Below are 14,222 nucleotides of genomic sequence, written 5' to 3'. Positions count from 1 at the left end.
GTCCTGGATTCAATTCCTAGCACCATAAGATAAAACAGTCGAACAGTATACTTTGATTAAATTCCTAAAAACAATCATTTGCTTCTATGTTTAGATCTGTTGGGGGGGTAAGATACTTGAAAAATGTGTTATAATGTATGTTATTCAATAAGAGAGTTATTTGGAGCAAATATTCTTGTTTTTTGAATAAGTTTATTGCTTACATTCATCATTAGGACCTTGTACCTTTACGTGATGTATCTTGGTTTTTATTTTTTTCCCTATTCCCTTGCCCTCCCTTTAATCCCTCTGTGTCTTCCTATTTACAGAGGTTTTGTTTCCATTTTTTCCTTTTCTCATATTTTTTGCTTTTCCTTCTTTCCTTTCCCTTATCCTTCCAACTATGGAAAATATTCTAAATGACACCTGTAATTGAGATTTTTTGCTATCCTATTTCATTGTAAAATTTTAACTTGCCACTTGCCTTTTCCAAGTGCATATAATTTCTTTCATTGTAGGGAATAGTCTAAAAGATCATTTATCCTTCTTTGTGAGAGGTAGGGTCTTGCTGACTACCATTTCAAATTTTAAAATCTACTTTTCCTGTAACGCCAAATGGAAAACTATAAAATTGTGTCTTTTATAGAGTGCTTCCATGTTTGGGTTTGATGTTCACATATTAGACTTGAACTATTTCAGACTGACTTAAGATGTCAAAATATTATATATCTGAAAAAGTAAAGGCCAAGTATTTGCAAAAGAGTTGGATGACAAGCATAAAAACTCTAGCATAGATTAGCAGACTTGCACTAGCTTGAAGATCTTGAAGCTAAGGTGCCTAAATGGATTGATACATTTAAATGCATTTATTGTGTCTGTGACACACACACACACACACACACACACACTCACACACTCATCTGCACACACATATATTGCTCAAGTAGTCTTTTTCTCTTTTTCCCATTATTTCTGATTAAAGATCTGTTGTATAAAACATTTCTCATTTCGCAGTGTTCATCTTTTGTGCCTATAACATTATAATTTTGTCAAATGATTTTTAAAAAATACATTCTCAAGTAATTCAGAGACTCAAATCAGTGTTGTTTTGCTTTGCTTTGCCAATTTCTGGTTTTGCTGTCTCGATAGTACTATTACTCAGTGAGAATCTTTCCCGGCCAAGAACCTGCTAACGTCTGGGTGGGATGGATTACATCTGATTTCCATCAGTATGACACAGGCTTTGACTTGGACAGAGTCCGTACAGTGACTGTAACTCTAGGAGATGAAAAAGGAAAAGTACACGAAAGGTTGGTTCACTTCAGTTTTTTACATGAATGACATAAAACGTATTGGCAAATCTAGGACCTTTTTTCTCTTGGATTTTGTGAAGACTATTTCTATTTGTAGGAACAGTGTGATGAAGCCATTAGCGTCAGCGTCCTTTCTGTTACTCATGCAAACCAGCAAGAATCTAAATATATTAAAAGCAAGAAACATAGAGTAAGAGTGGTACCTCCTTTGTGGGTAACAGTACCTGCCTGGGTCACATGCTGAACGACTTGGGTTCCCAATACTTAGCCCTTGCTTGAAGGATGCAAGATGGTAAAGCGAGGTGGTTAGCATCTGGTCTGATAAATATCTTGGGAACTGGCTTTGTGGTGGGGATAAAAATATGAATTCAGAATGGGCTGGTAATTTAGACCAGAGGGACACATTTGAACTCCGACTGAGGAGCAGTGGGTTCTTTCCTCAGCTTTGCCTTTGACTCGCTGTGTGGCTTTGGGTAAGTCAGTTACACTTTCTGTGCCATCCTTTCTCATTTGTAAAACAAACCAAACTCAAACCAAACCTTCAAAAAAGTACAGAAGGTGATATATCTTCCTTGCAGAATAAGACAAGAGAAGATCTGACCATTTGCTGCTACCTTTTGTGCCCATGAGTCCTCTCTGATCTGCTGTGACAGGTCTCAGAAAGAGCCCTCCATAGTTTTGCTTTCTTTCTATATCTGCACCATTTTTTTTTTTTTTGGTGACCAGGAAATTCACTGTCCTGCTGTCAGCTTTTTACATTTCGAACGTGATGGCATCAGTGCTTAAGATAAGGCTAGGAAAAAATCATGAATGAAGATTTTTACATCAGCATGGGACCCTGAACCCCATGCCTCTAGGAATATTCTTGGGAGTGCATTTGATTTTCAGAAATGGAAACAGTATTAGAAGAAGAACTCAATATAGGGATGGGATAACCGATAGATGACTTAGAACAGGAAATAGAGGATTGGAAAAAGTCCCTGAATCTTATGTTGAAAGAAACACAGTCTGTATTTGATTATCCCAAACTAACTTTATTTCATTCTTTGTATTTCTTCTTGCCTGCCTGACTTTGGCCTTTTTCCATAGTTGTTTACAGGCTTACCATATAGTGCTAGAGAACGGACTAGAAATGAAGCTGAAAATAGTTTACTTTGTTACCAGCTCTAATAAAGATTTTGGCGAAAGTGAAAATCGGGGGAAGTTTTCTTTTTGCTATCACTGTTTTCTGTGCGTATTCTAGTTAACTCTGCCTCTTGGATCACCAGGAACTGTCCACAATGGGGCATACTTTTAGCCAAATTTAATTATATTGAATCACTGATGATGCGTGCAGAATTTGCGTAGAGACTTGGACAATGTTTAGAAATGAACACTTCTCATCTCTGAACCCACAGTTACAAAGAAAATAAAACCAAACCAGGAGATGAAAATTACAAATTTGGATGTTGATTAAGTAGTTGAACTTTTTTGAACGTCAGAAAAAGGTCCAGTTTGGTTTGAGTTTTTGGAGAGAAGGTGCAGGTCAGTCTCTTATTTAGCTCCAACTCGTCGACCTGTCTCCAGAAGGTGTGAAATTCAGAGATGAGACCGACCTGATTCAGAACGTCCACTGTGGTCCATGGAGTTTTGCTCAGAATCACAGAATCGGCCCATTGTGCACCTCTCCCATTACAGCATGAGCTTGTTGCTTGCGCAGCATAATTTAGGTTTAGTTTGCAAGATATACATGCTTTCTTTCTTAACTGTGGTTGTACAAAGATAAAATATGGGGATTTTTTGCAATTCAGCATCAAACGCAGCAACTGCTATATGGTGTGTGCTGGTGAGAGCATGAGCCCTGGACAAGGACGCAACAATAACGGGCTGGAGATCGGCTGTGTGGTGGACGCCGCCAGCGGGCTGCTCACGTTCATTGCCAATGGCAAGGAGCTGAGCACTTACTATCAGGTACGCGGTCAGGTCAGGAGTGTATTTTGCTGGTGGAGAAGGAAATCTTCTCTCCCCGTTAAAGGGATACATGCTTTGTAAGATCAAAAAGCAATTAGAAATTAAGAGAAGACGGAGGCAGGAAAGTTAATTATGTATGCTGACTTTTACTGAATATGCGTAGAGCCATAAGCGGCTTCAAGTAGATAGATCCTCCAGCCGTGTTCCAAGGTCATGAAATATCCTGACTAATTACTGAGAAAGAATCTTCACATGACAGAAAGGCGACATTTTGGTTTCCTTCTGTTTTGGGTTCCTTAGTTGTTTCACAGAAAATAGTTTTCTTTACCGTCTCTCTCTACTAACATTACTAAATTAATTTGTTTATTTAAGGTGGAGCCAAGTACAAAATTATTTCCTGCAGTTTTTGCACAAGCCACAAGCCCCAACGTTTTCCAGTTTGAGTTAGGAAGAATAAAGGTAAGGGAAATGCATTCCTAATTTCTTAGTCTTATTATTTTCTGTTAGGACCTAGCTGGTACTTCTAAAATGAATTCAGTACTGATATGGATCAAATAAATTGTACGTTAGGGGAAAGGTAGCTGTGTTTGAAAATCTATTTCAGGTCACTCTGATAACATAATTTAAAAGTTTCTCTTCAGTTATCTTAACTGTGTTAGTCAGTAAACCTCATTTATACTGAACCAGAAAATGCTAAGTTGTATGCAGGACACTAATCATTGAAGCTATACGTGGTCTTGTAAACAAATGTAGACTTGAAACCAGGTGACTTAAACTAGGGGCACGGATAGCATTCTGTAGGGACATAAATAAAATTGCAGCCAAGTTAGATGAGTGAAGCAGGTAAACATGAAAGAAGAGGTTATCTTGGAAGACTGACTGTTAAGTAGGGATTCTCCAGGGCATCGACTGGAAGAAGGTATTGTGGGAAGCGAGAGAAAGAAAGCAAAAGTGTGTAAGGGGAAAATATCAAGGTGAAGTGATTCTGTGAGACCCTAACAGAGGATGCTTTCCTTGGGAGATTACTGTGTGGACCAAGTCTGAACTGAAAAGTCTTGAATATTATGCCAAGAGGTTGGTACCTAGTACATAGGCAGGAATGATTGTTGGAAGTTTGAAGAAGGGAACTGAGAATAATGAAGCTGATTTTGGAAAAACATGGTAGTAGCAATGTTCAGGTGAGCAAAACGGGAGGCAGGGAGGGGCAGGTAGGTGTTGCTGATCTCGTGCAATCTACTTGGAGACGATGGCAAGAGCCAGGAAGGTGCCAAGGGCGAGGAAGTGAAATGAAAATATTCTGTGGGTTAATTAGATAGGATTGGACAATGAATTGGCTTAATAAGCTTTTTCAGTTAACTGGGTTCAAATACTGGAGTCTAGAATTAAAGTTTATCTTTTTTGGTTTGGACTGTTTGGTCTGTTTGATGATATTAGTGCCATAACTCGAAGTGATTGTTGAAATTCAGGAAGATAAAAATTGCATTTAATTTTGCAGTTTTAAAAGTTGAGGTGCCAGATTAAGCACAGTAGGTTGTTGTTCCAGGCCAGGTTAGTGATGTTGGACCTGTGTCTTAAACTATATGAGTACAAAAATGGGATTCACAGTGTCTGGTCTGTGGCGTTATCTTAGTGAGACCCTGCCTCAAAGTAAAAAAAAAAAATGAAATAAAAACAAAGCCAGGGGATGTAGCTCAGTATGAAGGCCATGGGTTCAAACCCCAGTACTAAAAAATAGTGTGACCCTGAAAGTCCTAAAGGCTTAGCAGGTTTCCCCTGGGCCCAGCCTGGCAAAGAAATCTGAAGAGGGCACAGTTATTCTTCCTTTGTCGCACCCGTGTGGAGTGTATGGGAGAAATACATCTGTTTGCCTGCTCTGAAGTTTTAGGTGTTTCCTCCACTTGTCCTTGCAGGAGTGTGTTTTCAACCCAGTTTTTCTGGTGCTTCTGATTCTGGTTTTGCTCGACTCACAGTGTATCTTCCCTCTCCTGTCTCTTCCCCTGCAGGATTTTATCCATTGCTTCACGAACTCCAAGGGATGTTATAAATTCATTCTCCTTCTGCTTCCTCATCCCTAGAATGTGATGCCTCTCTCTGCGGGATTGTTCAAGAGTGAACACAAGAACCCCGTGCCCCAGTGTCCCCCGCGTCTGCACGTGCAGTTCCTGTCACATGTGCTGTGGAGCAGGATGCCCAACCAGTTTCTGAAGGTGGATGTCTCTCGGATAAGTGAGCGTCAGGGATGGCTGGTGCAGTGTCTGGACCCTCTGCAGTTCATGTCCCTGCACATCCCCGAGGAGAACAGGTCAGCCCTCAACACCCTTGTGGTCTGACTCGGATACTTGGAAATAGACCTTTGTCCGAGGACCCAAGGGTGCTGCTGGAGAAACAAAATGAAGGCAAAAGGAATGGTTGGCAAGGGGCTCATTGTTGGGCGCCATCCAAGCTTAAACCTATTTCTCAGAGAATTTGTTAGTGAAAGGAGTTGTACTGTAGTGGATGCCGTGTAACAGCATGGGATGTCTTCACACACTCTTAACTTACTCCAAGATGACAACACCAACGGGTTACAGCTGCAGGACGGTTTATGACTTAGCAAAATAACATAATAACGTGTAAGGTATCAGGGATGGAATGATAGGAACCACTTAGTTCAACCCTTTGTTTTATTAGACATGAAAAACAGAACAGAATGAAAGAAATGATAATGAAAGAAAATTGTGAAAACACGGTCTGCACTTTGTAAACAAAGTTATGTATGTTCTAGGCCGTAGAAATAATAGCATTAGGTACAATGGTAGCTTTATTTATGATTTTTCAGTTTTCCCTTGTAACTTCCAGTTGAATTGTATAGATTTCATTTTAGTGGACATACTCCTAATACAAAGTTTCTATGTTTTGAACCAAGATCCCCTTCCCTAAGTACCATAAAACTCAGCGAAAATACCACACACTCAGCGAACACACAGAAAGAAAACGGTGTCAACGTCATTGTTCTCATTTTAAGTGTTCAATCTTAAAGTAATCGTGGGATATATGCCCCCTTCTTATTATATGGGTGTGGTACAGAATGAATACATTCATTGTGGGGAATTGGCGCGTGCACATAGATGCCCATCTTGACCCTTTTCACTTTCTGTCCTCTCCCTTCCTTCCTGTCTCTGTCCACCCACAGTTTCCCTTTCCATCTCCACGTAGTATAGCGCCTGTCTTTTCTTTGGCCCTTTAAATTGTTTATACTTTAGTTATCTTTCTTTACGGCTGATACATATATATTATGTTTTCTTTATTTATTCATCTGTTGATGGGCATATAGGCTTCTTCCGAGATTTAGCTATTATAAGTTTTACTTTTTTAGTTTCAAACAGTCTTGCTATGTTGCTTAGACTGCTCTTGAACTTGCAAGCTTCCTGCCTCCGCCTCCCAAGAAGTATTTTTGCTTCATTTTGTGTGGTTGTTATTTTAATTTGATACCTTTACCATTGAGCCACTTCTTTGGGAAACAAATTGTCATTCCTTCAGAAAATTAAACATAAGAATTACCATGTGCCCTAACAATTCCGCTTCTAGGAATATACCCAAGAGAAAGGAAAACAAAACCTGTCCACACCAAAATCAGCTACTTGACTTAGGCATTAGAAAGATAGTAGGAAACAAAATACACACACACACACACACACACACACCCACACACACACCCACACGCACACACACACACACGTCCCTGCTCTCATGGAAGAAATGATTAAATCTAAGAAGACCTTTCAAGATGAGCAAACAATTCTTTTGTTGAGGATATATCATGTTTCCACTTTTTTTTTGGATTTTTTTGAGACAGGGTCTCACTATGTAGTTGAGATTGACCTGGAACTCACTGTGTAGTCCAGGCTTGTCTTGAACTCACAGCGATCCTCCTGCCTCAGCCTCCAGAGTGCTGGGATTACAGGAGTGCACCGCCACACCTGGCACATGTTTCTACTTTTAATACTATAGTTTCACCTATGAGTATCTATATAATTTAAACAGCTTAGAATACATCACATCTAAAAAAAAAGTTTATCCTCTCCATTGCTCAGCTTTCCTGTTGCTAGGACAAAATACCTGAGGAGATTATTTTAACTTACACTTCGAGAGGTTTTAGTCCATGGTTGGCTGGCTCTGAAGAGGTGAAAGGGCAAAGGGGAAGCCAGCCAGTCAGGAAGGGTCCAAGGACCAAATATAGTCCCCACAGTTGGGTGTCCATGACTCAATCAGACACATCGAGAAGTGTGCTTTACTAATCCCCTGGGTATCTCTCAAACCAATTAAACTGACAGTCTATATTAATCAACTGGTGCATGCTCAGAAAGGAATGGCTTAACTTTAGGTATAATATGGCTTAGGCTTTAACGGAAGCAAACTGATCTGAATTAAGCATACAGTGTGAACTCTCCCTGCCATAGATATTGGAGCCATAGAGTTTTGCTAGGGAGAAAATGCCATTTATACTGTTTGTTTTGTGAACTGCATATACCTGTGTGGAAGCAGGGGCGCTTGTGGCAGGAGGTTTTGGAGACTTTGAAGGATGTTTAGGAGGCTAATTTACAGCAGAGGTATTAGCACTCTGCTCATCTACTTCTGACTGGTCAGGCTAAGAGCCTGATCACTGGACAGTGATGAAGGCTGTTTATCCCTGGGCAGATCTTTCTGGCTTCTTGATCTAAGTTACTTAGTGGAAAAGGGGGTCGGGGTTTTCCAAGAGGTGCACAAATTCTGAAAGAAGGGTATCCCAGGTTCACGTTGAAACTACGTGTCTGAAAGAAATACCCAAAACCTTGCTGGAGAAGAGAAGAGATACATCTTGAAATACATAATAGGCACAGATTCTGATTCGGAACTTCTCCACTGATCTTCTCCTAATCTGGATGCCACTCCCCTCTCCTCTTCCCCAGATCTGTTGACATCTTAGAGTTGACAGAGCAGGAGGAGTTGCTGAAATTTCACTATCACACCCTCCGGCTGTACTCAGCAGTCTGTGCCCTGGGGAACCACCGGGTGGCCCATGCCCTGTGCAGCCATGTGGATGAACCTCAGCTGCTCTATGCCATCGAGAACAAGTACATGCCTGGCTTGCTGCGCTCCGGCTACTATGATCTGCTGATTGATATCCATCTTAGCTCCTATGCTACTGCCAGGCTCATGATGAACAACGAATTCATTGTCCCCATGACTGAGGAAACCAAGAGCATCACCCTCTTCCCTGATGAGAACAAGAAGCATGGGCTCCCTGGCATCGGCCTCAGTACCTCCCTCAGGCCACGGATGCAGTTTTCTTCACCGAGCTTTGTAAGCATCAGTAATGAATGCTACCAGTACAGTCCTGAGTTCCCGCTGGACATCCTCAAGGCCAAGACAATTCAGATGCTGACCGAGGCTGTTAAAGAGGGCAGCCTCCACGCACGGGACCCTGTTGGCGGGACCACTGAGTTTCTCTTTGTGCCTCTCATCAAACTCTTCTATACCTTGCTGATCATGGGCATCTTTCACAGTGAGGACCTGAAGCACATCCTGCAGCTGATTGAGCCCAGTGTGTTTAAGGAAGCTGCTTCTCTGGAGGAGGAGGGTGATGTGCTGGAGAAAGAGCTTAGTCCTGAAGACCCAAAGCAGGAAGGGACAGGGGAAGAAGATGCTAAAGGGGCTAAGAGCCCCCAGGAAGGCCTGCTCCAGATGAAACTGCCCGAGCCAGTTAAACTACAGGTAAGCAGAGAGAAGATGAGTATGAATTTCAATGCTACTGCGTATTAAAGTGTTAAAATTTGCCTATTTCTGTGTCATCTGTTGGTCTGTCCCTCTCTCTTACCTCCCATTCTTATCCCTCCTGTGCATTGCACCTTTCCTTATGTTTCTCCTCTTAGTTCTGCAAATTCACTCCACCTGCGTGATGTTGGTGTGCCTGACATTTGAGGCACTTCACACCCTTCCTCCTTCCTCTCTTTCCTGCCGTGCTATGCTTGGTCAGCCGTACGTATGACCGCACTTACGTAGCAAAATCCTCCCTCCCTGGTAGGTTTCTGAAGAATCAAAGACCTTGCCTGTTTTCGTGCTCATCAAGGTGTACAAAATGTTCTTTTCTTCTCATGTCTTCATGTCATGAGGATCCGTGTGACATGTGCATGGTTGGCCTGGGTTTTTGCTCATCCCCTCCATCAGCACTCAGAGAAGTCTTACTCTGGTCTGGGCTCTGAGCCAAGAGAAGGAAGCGGGTGTCAGCCTGGCTTCTGGATGCTCACAGTCTCTGAGAGAAGTGACACTGATTTATGCATTTTGGCTAAAATATTGCCAGCTGCGAAAATTCTCACCTGAGAGTGGACAGAAATGGTTATATTTGGAAACATGTAGGGTTTTAGAGTCTTATTTAATACTACGGTTCATTTGTGTCATAGTTGGTATTAACTGTATATAAATGTTTTCCTAAACTTGGCAGGATACGATCTCGTGGACATGTTTCTGCCAACATACTGCATCAATAAACTAAAATCTCTTTAGTTTCCCATAAGGAAACACTAACCCAGCCAGGCGTTGTGGTGCACACCTGTAATCCTAGCATTCTAAGAAGCTGAGGCAGGAGGATTGCAAGTTTGAGCCCAGCCTGGGAAACTTAGTGAGACTGTGTCACAAAGTAAAAAGGACACAGGGGTGGGGGCACAGCTAGTGAATGACCCTCGGAGCCAAGGCCTTAGGTTTAATCCCCAGTACCGAAGGGGGAAAAAAGAAGGAAAGGAAAGAAGGAAGAAAAATAGTAAACACCCAGGTCACTAGTGAGTGAGCATTAATTAACTTAGTTAACTTCCATGCTCACACATAAAGTCTGGAGTTTCACAAATGTGCGGGAACTCTGATGTCATCGGGAGCCAGATCTTTGTGTCTCTGCTCTGTGACACTCAGCCTGTAGTTTTCCTTCCAAGAGACATCACCGTGTTCCTCCTCCAGGAACCAGGTCACAGCCAGTTACATGTGTAACTGGAAAACATCCTAGTCCATTATCAATGGTGGAAGATCTTCCCAGAAAACCCTAAGAAAGTGTTCTTTATGACCCATTTGCCACATCGTTTGGGGCCACACGGAAGGCTCCGGAGTGAGTGCCCACCAAAGGGACATGTATTTGTCATTTTGGCTTATACAAATTTACGTCATCCTCTGGTACTGAGCACATGGCTGTGCACGCAGAATTAGAATTCTGTTCTTAAAGGTGAAGAATAGGCAGCTAAGCACCAATGATGATTTGATGTGCATTAACTATTAAAATATTTTTTATTTTATTTTATTTTGTCTTCTTAGATGTGCTTATTGCTTCAGTACCTCTGTGACTGCCAGGTCCGGCACCGGATAGAAGCCATTGTAGCCTTTTCAGATGACTTTGTAGCTAAGCTCCAAGACAATCAACGTTTCCGATACAATGAAGTCATGCAAGCCTTAAACATGTCTGCTGCACTCACAGCCAGGAAAACCAAGGAATTCAGGTCGCCGCCCCAAGAGCAGGTATAGGAACATGAGAAAATTCTTTTTGCCTTGGATTTTAGTTCATTCAGAATCTGCTGCAACACTGTATCATAATTACATTTTTCGCTTTCTGTTTAAACCAAGTTGATTCAGTCAACAGTCATAGTTTCACCAAAAAAATTGCTTGGTTATTTGAGACAAAAGAGAGACTTACCTAGAGATACCAGATATATCACAAATGTTTTGAGAAGCGCAGGATGCCAGTCTAAAGTTCCACACATAGTAACAGTATCCAGCCACAGATCAGTCTTCTTTGGCTGACAAGGCATTACCCTCGCTGACAGGAACTCTTGACACCTCAAGCACGATGCCACATTCCATTTGGTCCCCAGGAAGAACCTTCTGTTTCTGCCACTTTGCTTCCCAGAAGGTTGGTCACCTTATTTGTGGACGTTTCTCTCGTTCCCTCCAGACCCAGGTCTTTTGAAGGGCAGTAGAATCACCAGCATTTGTCTGAATCAGAGAATAAATCAGTCTAGTGTTGAGAATTTTCTGGAATCTGCCTCAGAGTGGGACATAGTGTGGAAAATTACTAAGATGGAAGAAGGCTGAATCGAAGATACGAATCACAGACATTTCTCATATCTCACTCTTTACCATTTCTCTGTACATCCAAACTAGCTCAGAGTGAAAGTGTGTAGGGACACAAATTTCTTTTTTTCTCATCAGAATGCAATTTTTTTGAGGCAGAGGATATGAAATTTTGTTTTTGTTTTTTGGTATCAGCAGTGTTTCCTAAGGCTACCTACCATTGGGAGATTTCTGCCTCTGAAAAGATGGAATGCGTATGTTCTCTCCTATTCTTCCAAGTACACTAAAACTCTGGATATTACACATACGGATTCCGGGAGTGATGTGGTAGTGAGATTCCTGGGTTTCCATTTTGCCTCTTCTCTCCTAGCCTTGAATATAAAGAAGCTATGTCTAGGGAGTGTCAGTAGCATATCCAAGAAAACTTCAAAGCTGAGCAAGACAAAATCCTTTAGATAGCTACACTGCCGTAGCCACGCTGTACCCCACTGTCTCTCACCAAGGCTGCCTGGGAGCTTTGATGTGCAGTCTCACTGGCCTGTAATGACGTACTTCCCAAGGAGGGAGCTGTGGATTTTATCCTCGAGTAATGATAATGAGGTCTGATCTTTCCAGAATATCAGCAGAGACTGTGCAAGAAGTAACAAGGCACCTTGACCTTATTCATCAAGAGGATGTCAATAAGGAGTAACAAGGAACCAGAGCTCCAGCCCTGCCCAGCACATATGGCCCCTTCTCAGATCAGAGTCTTTTCCTTGCCCAGCAGAAGTAGGGCATTCTCGTGGTCTTCCTCTGTGTCTTCTTTCTCTGGACACTGTCAGAGAAATCTAGCTAAGGCATAAGTTTGAGTAAGATCTAAAGGATAGATAGGCCAAAGTGTTCAGATTTCAGTTACGACACTTATTATACCTAGAGCCTGGAAAAATGTGAATGCAAAAAGATAATCAACATCCAGATGATAGAGATATTAAAATTATGAAGACCCCTTGAAACAACCACCGTGAAACTGTTCAAAAACAGAGAAAAAAAGAAAAATGAAAAAGAAAATCGCAGCAAAAAACAAAAGGTAGAAAGGGCCCAATGGAAACTCTAGATCTAAAAAATACCATAACTGGCGGAAGAAATTAAGTGAATGGGCTTAGCAGCAGCAGGGAGAAGGCAGAGGAAAGAATCTGAATTGAGAACAGAATGGTAGAATGGACTTCTGAGGAGAAGAGAGAAAAATCAACACCAGATAAACATAGCATCAGAGACCAGCACAAATGAGATACAAAATTTAATGTTGTGGCATTAAAGTCGCAGGAGAATAGGAGGAAGACTGTCAAAAGAAAAAAAAAAAATAATTGAAAAAAATGAAGGTTAAAAGTTTTTCAAATTCACTAACCGGAAATTGGAGAGTCACAAAGCTAATTAAGTCCACGCCATAAAAATATAAATAATTCTATAGTAAATCACACAGCAGTCAACTTTCTGAAAATTAAAGGGAAAAAAATCTCAAAAGTGATAGTTTGTCAGAGACCACGATGCAGCAGGAGGTGGCACAGTGTTTCTCACATGCTGAAGATAAATTCTTGTCAGCCTGAAGTTCCATGTGCTGTGAAAAATGTCGTTTCAGGAGCAAAGGGGAAATTAAGAAATTCTCAAGGGAACATTATGAGAGTTTGACTATAGCCATCTTGCTCTCAAAGAAAGCTAAAAGAGATTCTTTAAATAGAAGGAAAATGAGCAAAGAAGGATGTGTGGAAAATTAGAATAATGGAAACTTAAAATAGAGTTAATTAAAATAATTATAGGTAAATAACAATGCATTTTTCTTTTCTGGAGTTTTCTGAATTATGTTTGGTAATTCAAAAATTATAAAACTATCTGATGTTGTAAATGAATGTTTTAGGAAATTTTAAGACAGTTATAAATGGATAGAGAATAAAGGGATGCAGGAGATAAGGTTTCTGTATTTCAAACTGATGAAATGTTGATATCAACAGTTTCATAAATTATGTATAAAGTTAATGCTCAGAGCAACTTCTAAACAAATTATATAAAGGTAAACACTGAGCAATAGCATGGATGAATAAAGTGGGACCCTAAAAAAGTGTTAATCCACAGAATGTGAGCAAAAATAAATCAGACAGAAGAAACAAATAGCAAATAAGATGGCAGTCTCAAATCATAGCATATTAGTAACTGCACGATATTTGAAATGTACATACTCAGCAATTAGTAAAAAAAAATAATTCCACGACTGTACATATCCTAGTTACTTTTCTTGTAGTTGAGACAAAGGTTTATATGGACTCAGATTTTGTAAAAGTTTCAGTCCATAGCTGTTTCCAAGGCAGGGTGGCACGCAGAGTAACATCACAGAATTGGTAAGAGGCAGCAGAAGACAAGCAGCAGCAGCCAGTGAGGACAGCAGCCCTCTTTCTGTCCCTTATATTCTAGCCAGGTTACATGCCCTTAGGGCAGGCAGCACTTGCACTCAGAATGGGGCACCCTCCACCCTAGTAACGCACCATCAATCCCAGCACCACACACTCCAGATCCAGCCTCCTCCAAAAAAGCCCTGCCTGTGACCACATGAAGCTTTTGCGGGACATCTAGATGCAATCTGTAATAGTAAATCATCTCATAATCTCTGTCTACCAATTAAAAGACAGAAACTGGCAGAGTGGATTTGAACATTCAATACAACTGTGTGCTGTCTGCAATAAACTCACTTCAAATATAATGATGTGAATAGGTTGAAAAGATGAAAAAAGATGTAATATTTCAAATGTGTGGGGCTGGGGATTTAGCTCATCGGTTCGGTGGCCTGCCTTGCAAGCGCAAGGACCCGAGTTCAATCCCCGGTACCCCCCACAAAAAAAAGTGAAAAGAAATGTGACTGTGTCACATAGACTTTAGAGCAAAAAA

General features: G+C 41.1%; 1 protein-coding gene across 1 annotated transcript in view; it reads left to right on the top strand.

Moving 5' to 3' along the window:
* The window catches only part of Ryr2 (ryanodine receptor 2), a 409,294-nt gene that overhangs the window by 210,015 nt on the left and 185,057 nt on the right, over nt 1-14,222 (top strand). The window contains exons 33-38 of the mRNA XM_033761774.1: nt 1,129-1,289; nt 3,083-3,242; nt 3,615-3,701; nt 5,318-5,544; nt 8,171-8,975; nt 10,557-10,757. Of these exons, the coding sequence (XP_033617665.1) occupies nt 1,129-1,289; nt 3,083-3,242; nt 3,615-3,701; nt 5,318-5,544; nt 8,171-8,975; nt 10,557-10,757 (1,641 nt within the window). The remainder of the gene's footprint in view (nt 1-1,128; nt 1,290-3,082; nt 3,243-3,614; nt 3,702-5,317; nt 5,545-8,170; nt 8,976-10,556; nt 10,758-14,222) is intronic.

Source organism: Fukomys damarensis, unplaced genomic scaffold (assembly GCF_012274545.1).
Source record: "Fukomys damarensis isolate Sample0158 unplaced genomic scaffold, DMR_v1.0_HiC HiC_scaffold_10, whole genome shotgun sequence".
NCBI lineage: Eukaryota > Metazoa > Chordata > Mammalia > Rodentia > Bathyergidae > Fukomys > Fukomys damarensis.
The sequence above is the reverse complement of the archived record's forward strand: the minus strand, read 5'-3'. Positions and strand labels throughout refer to the sequence as shown.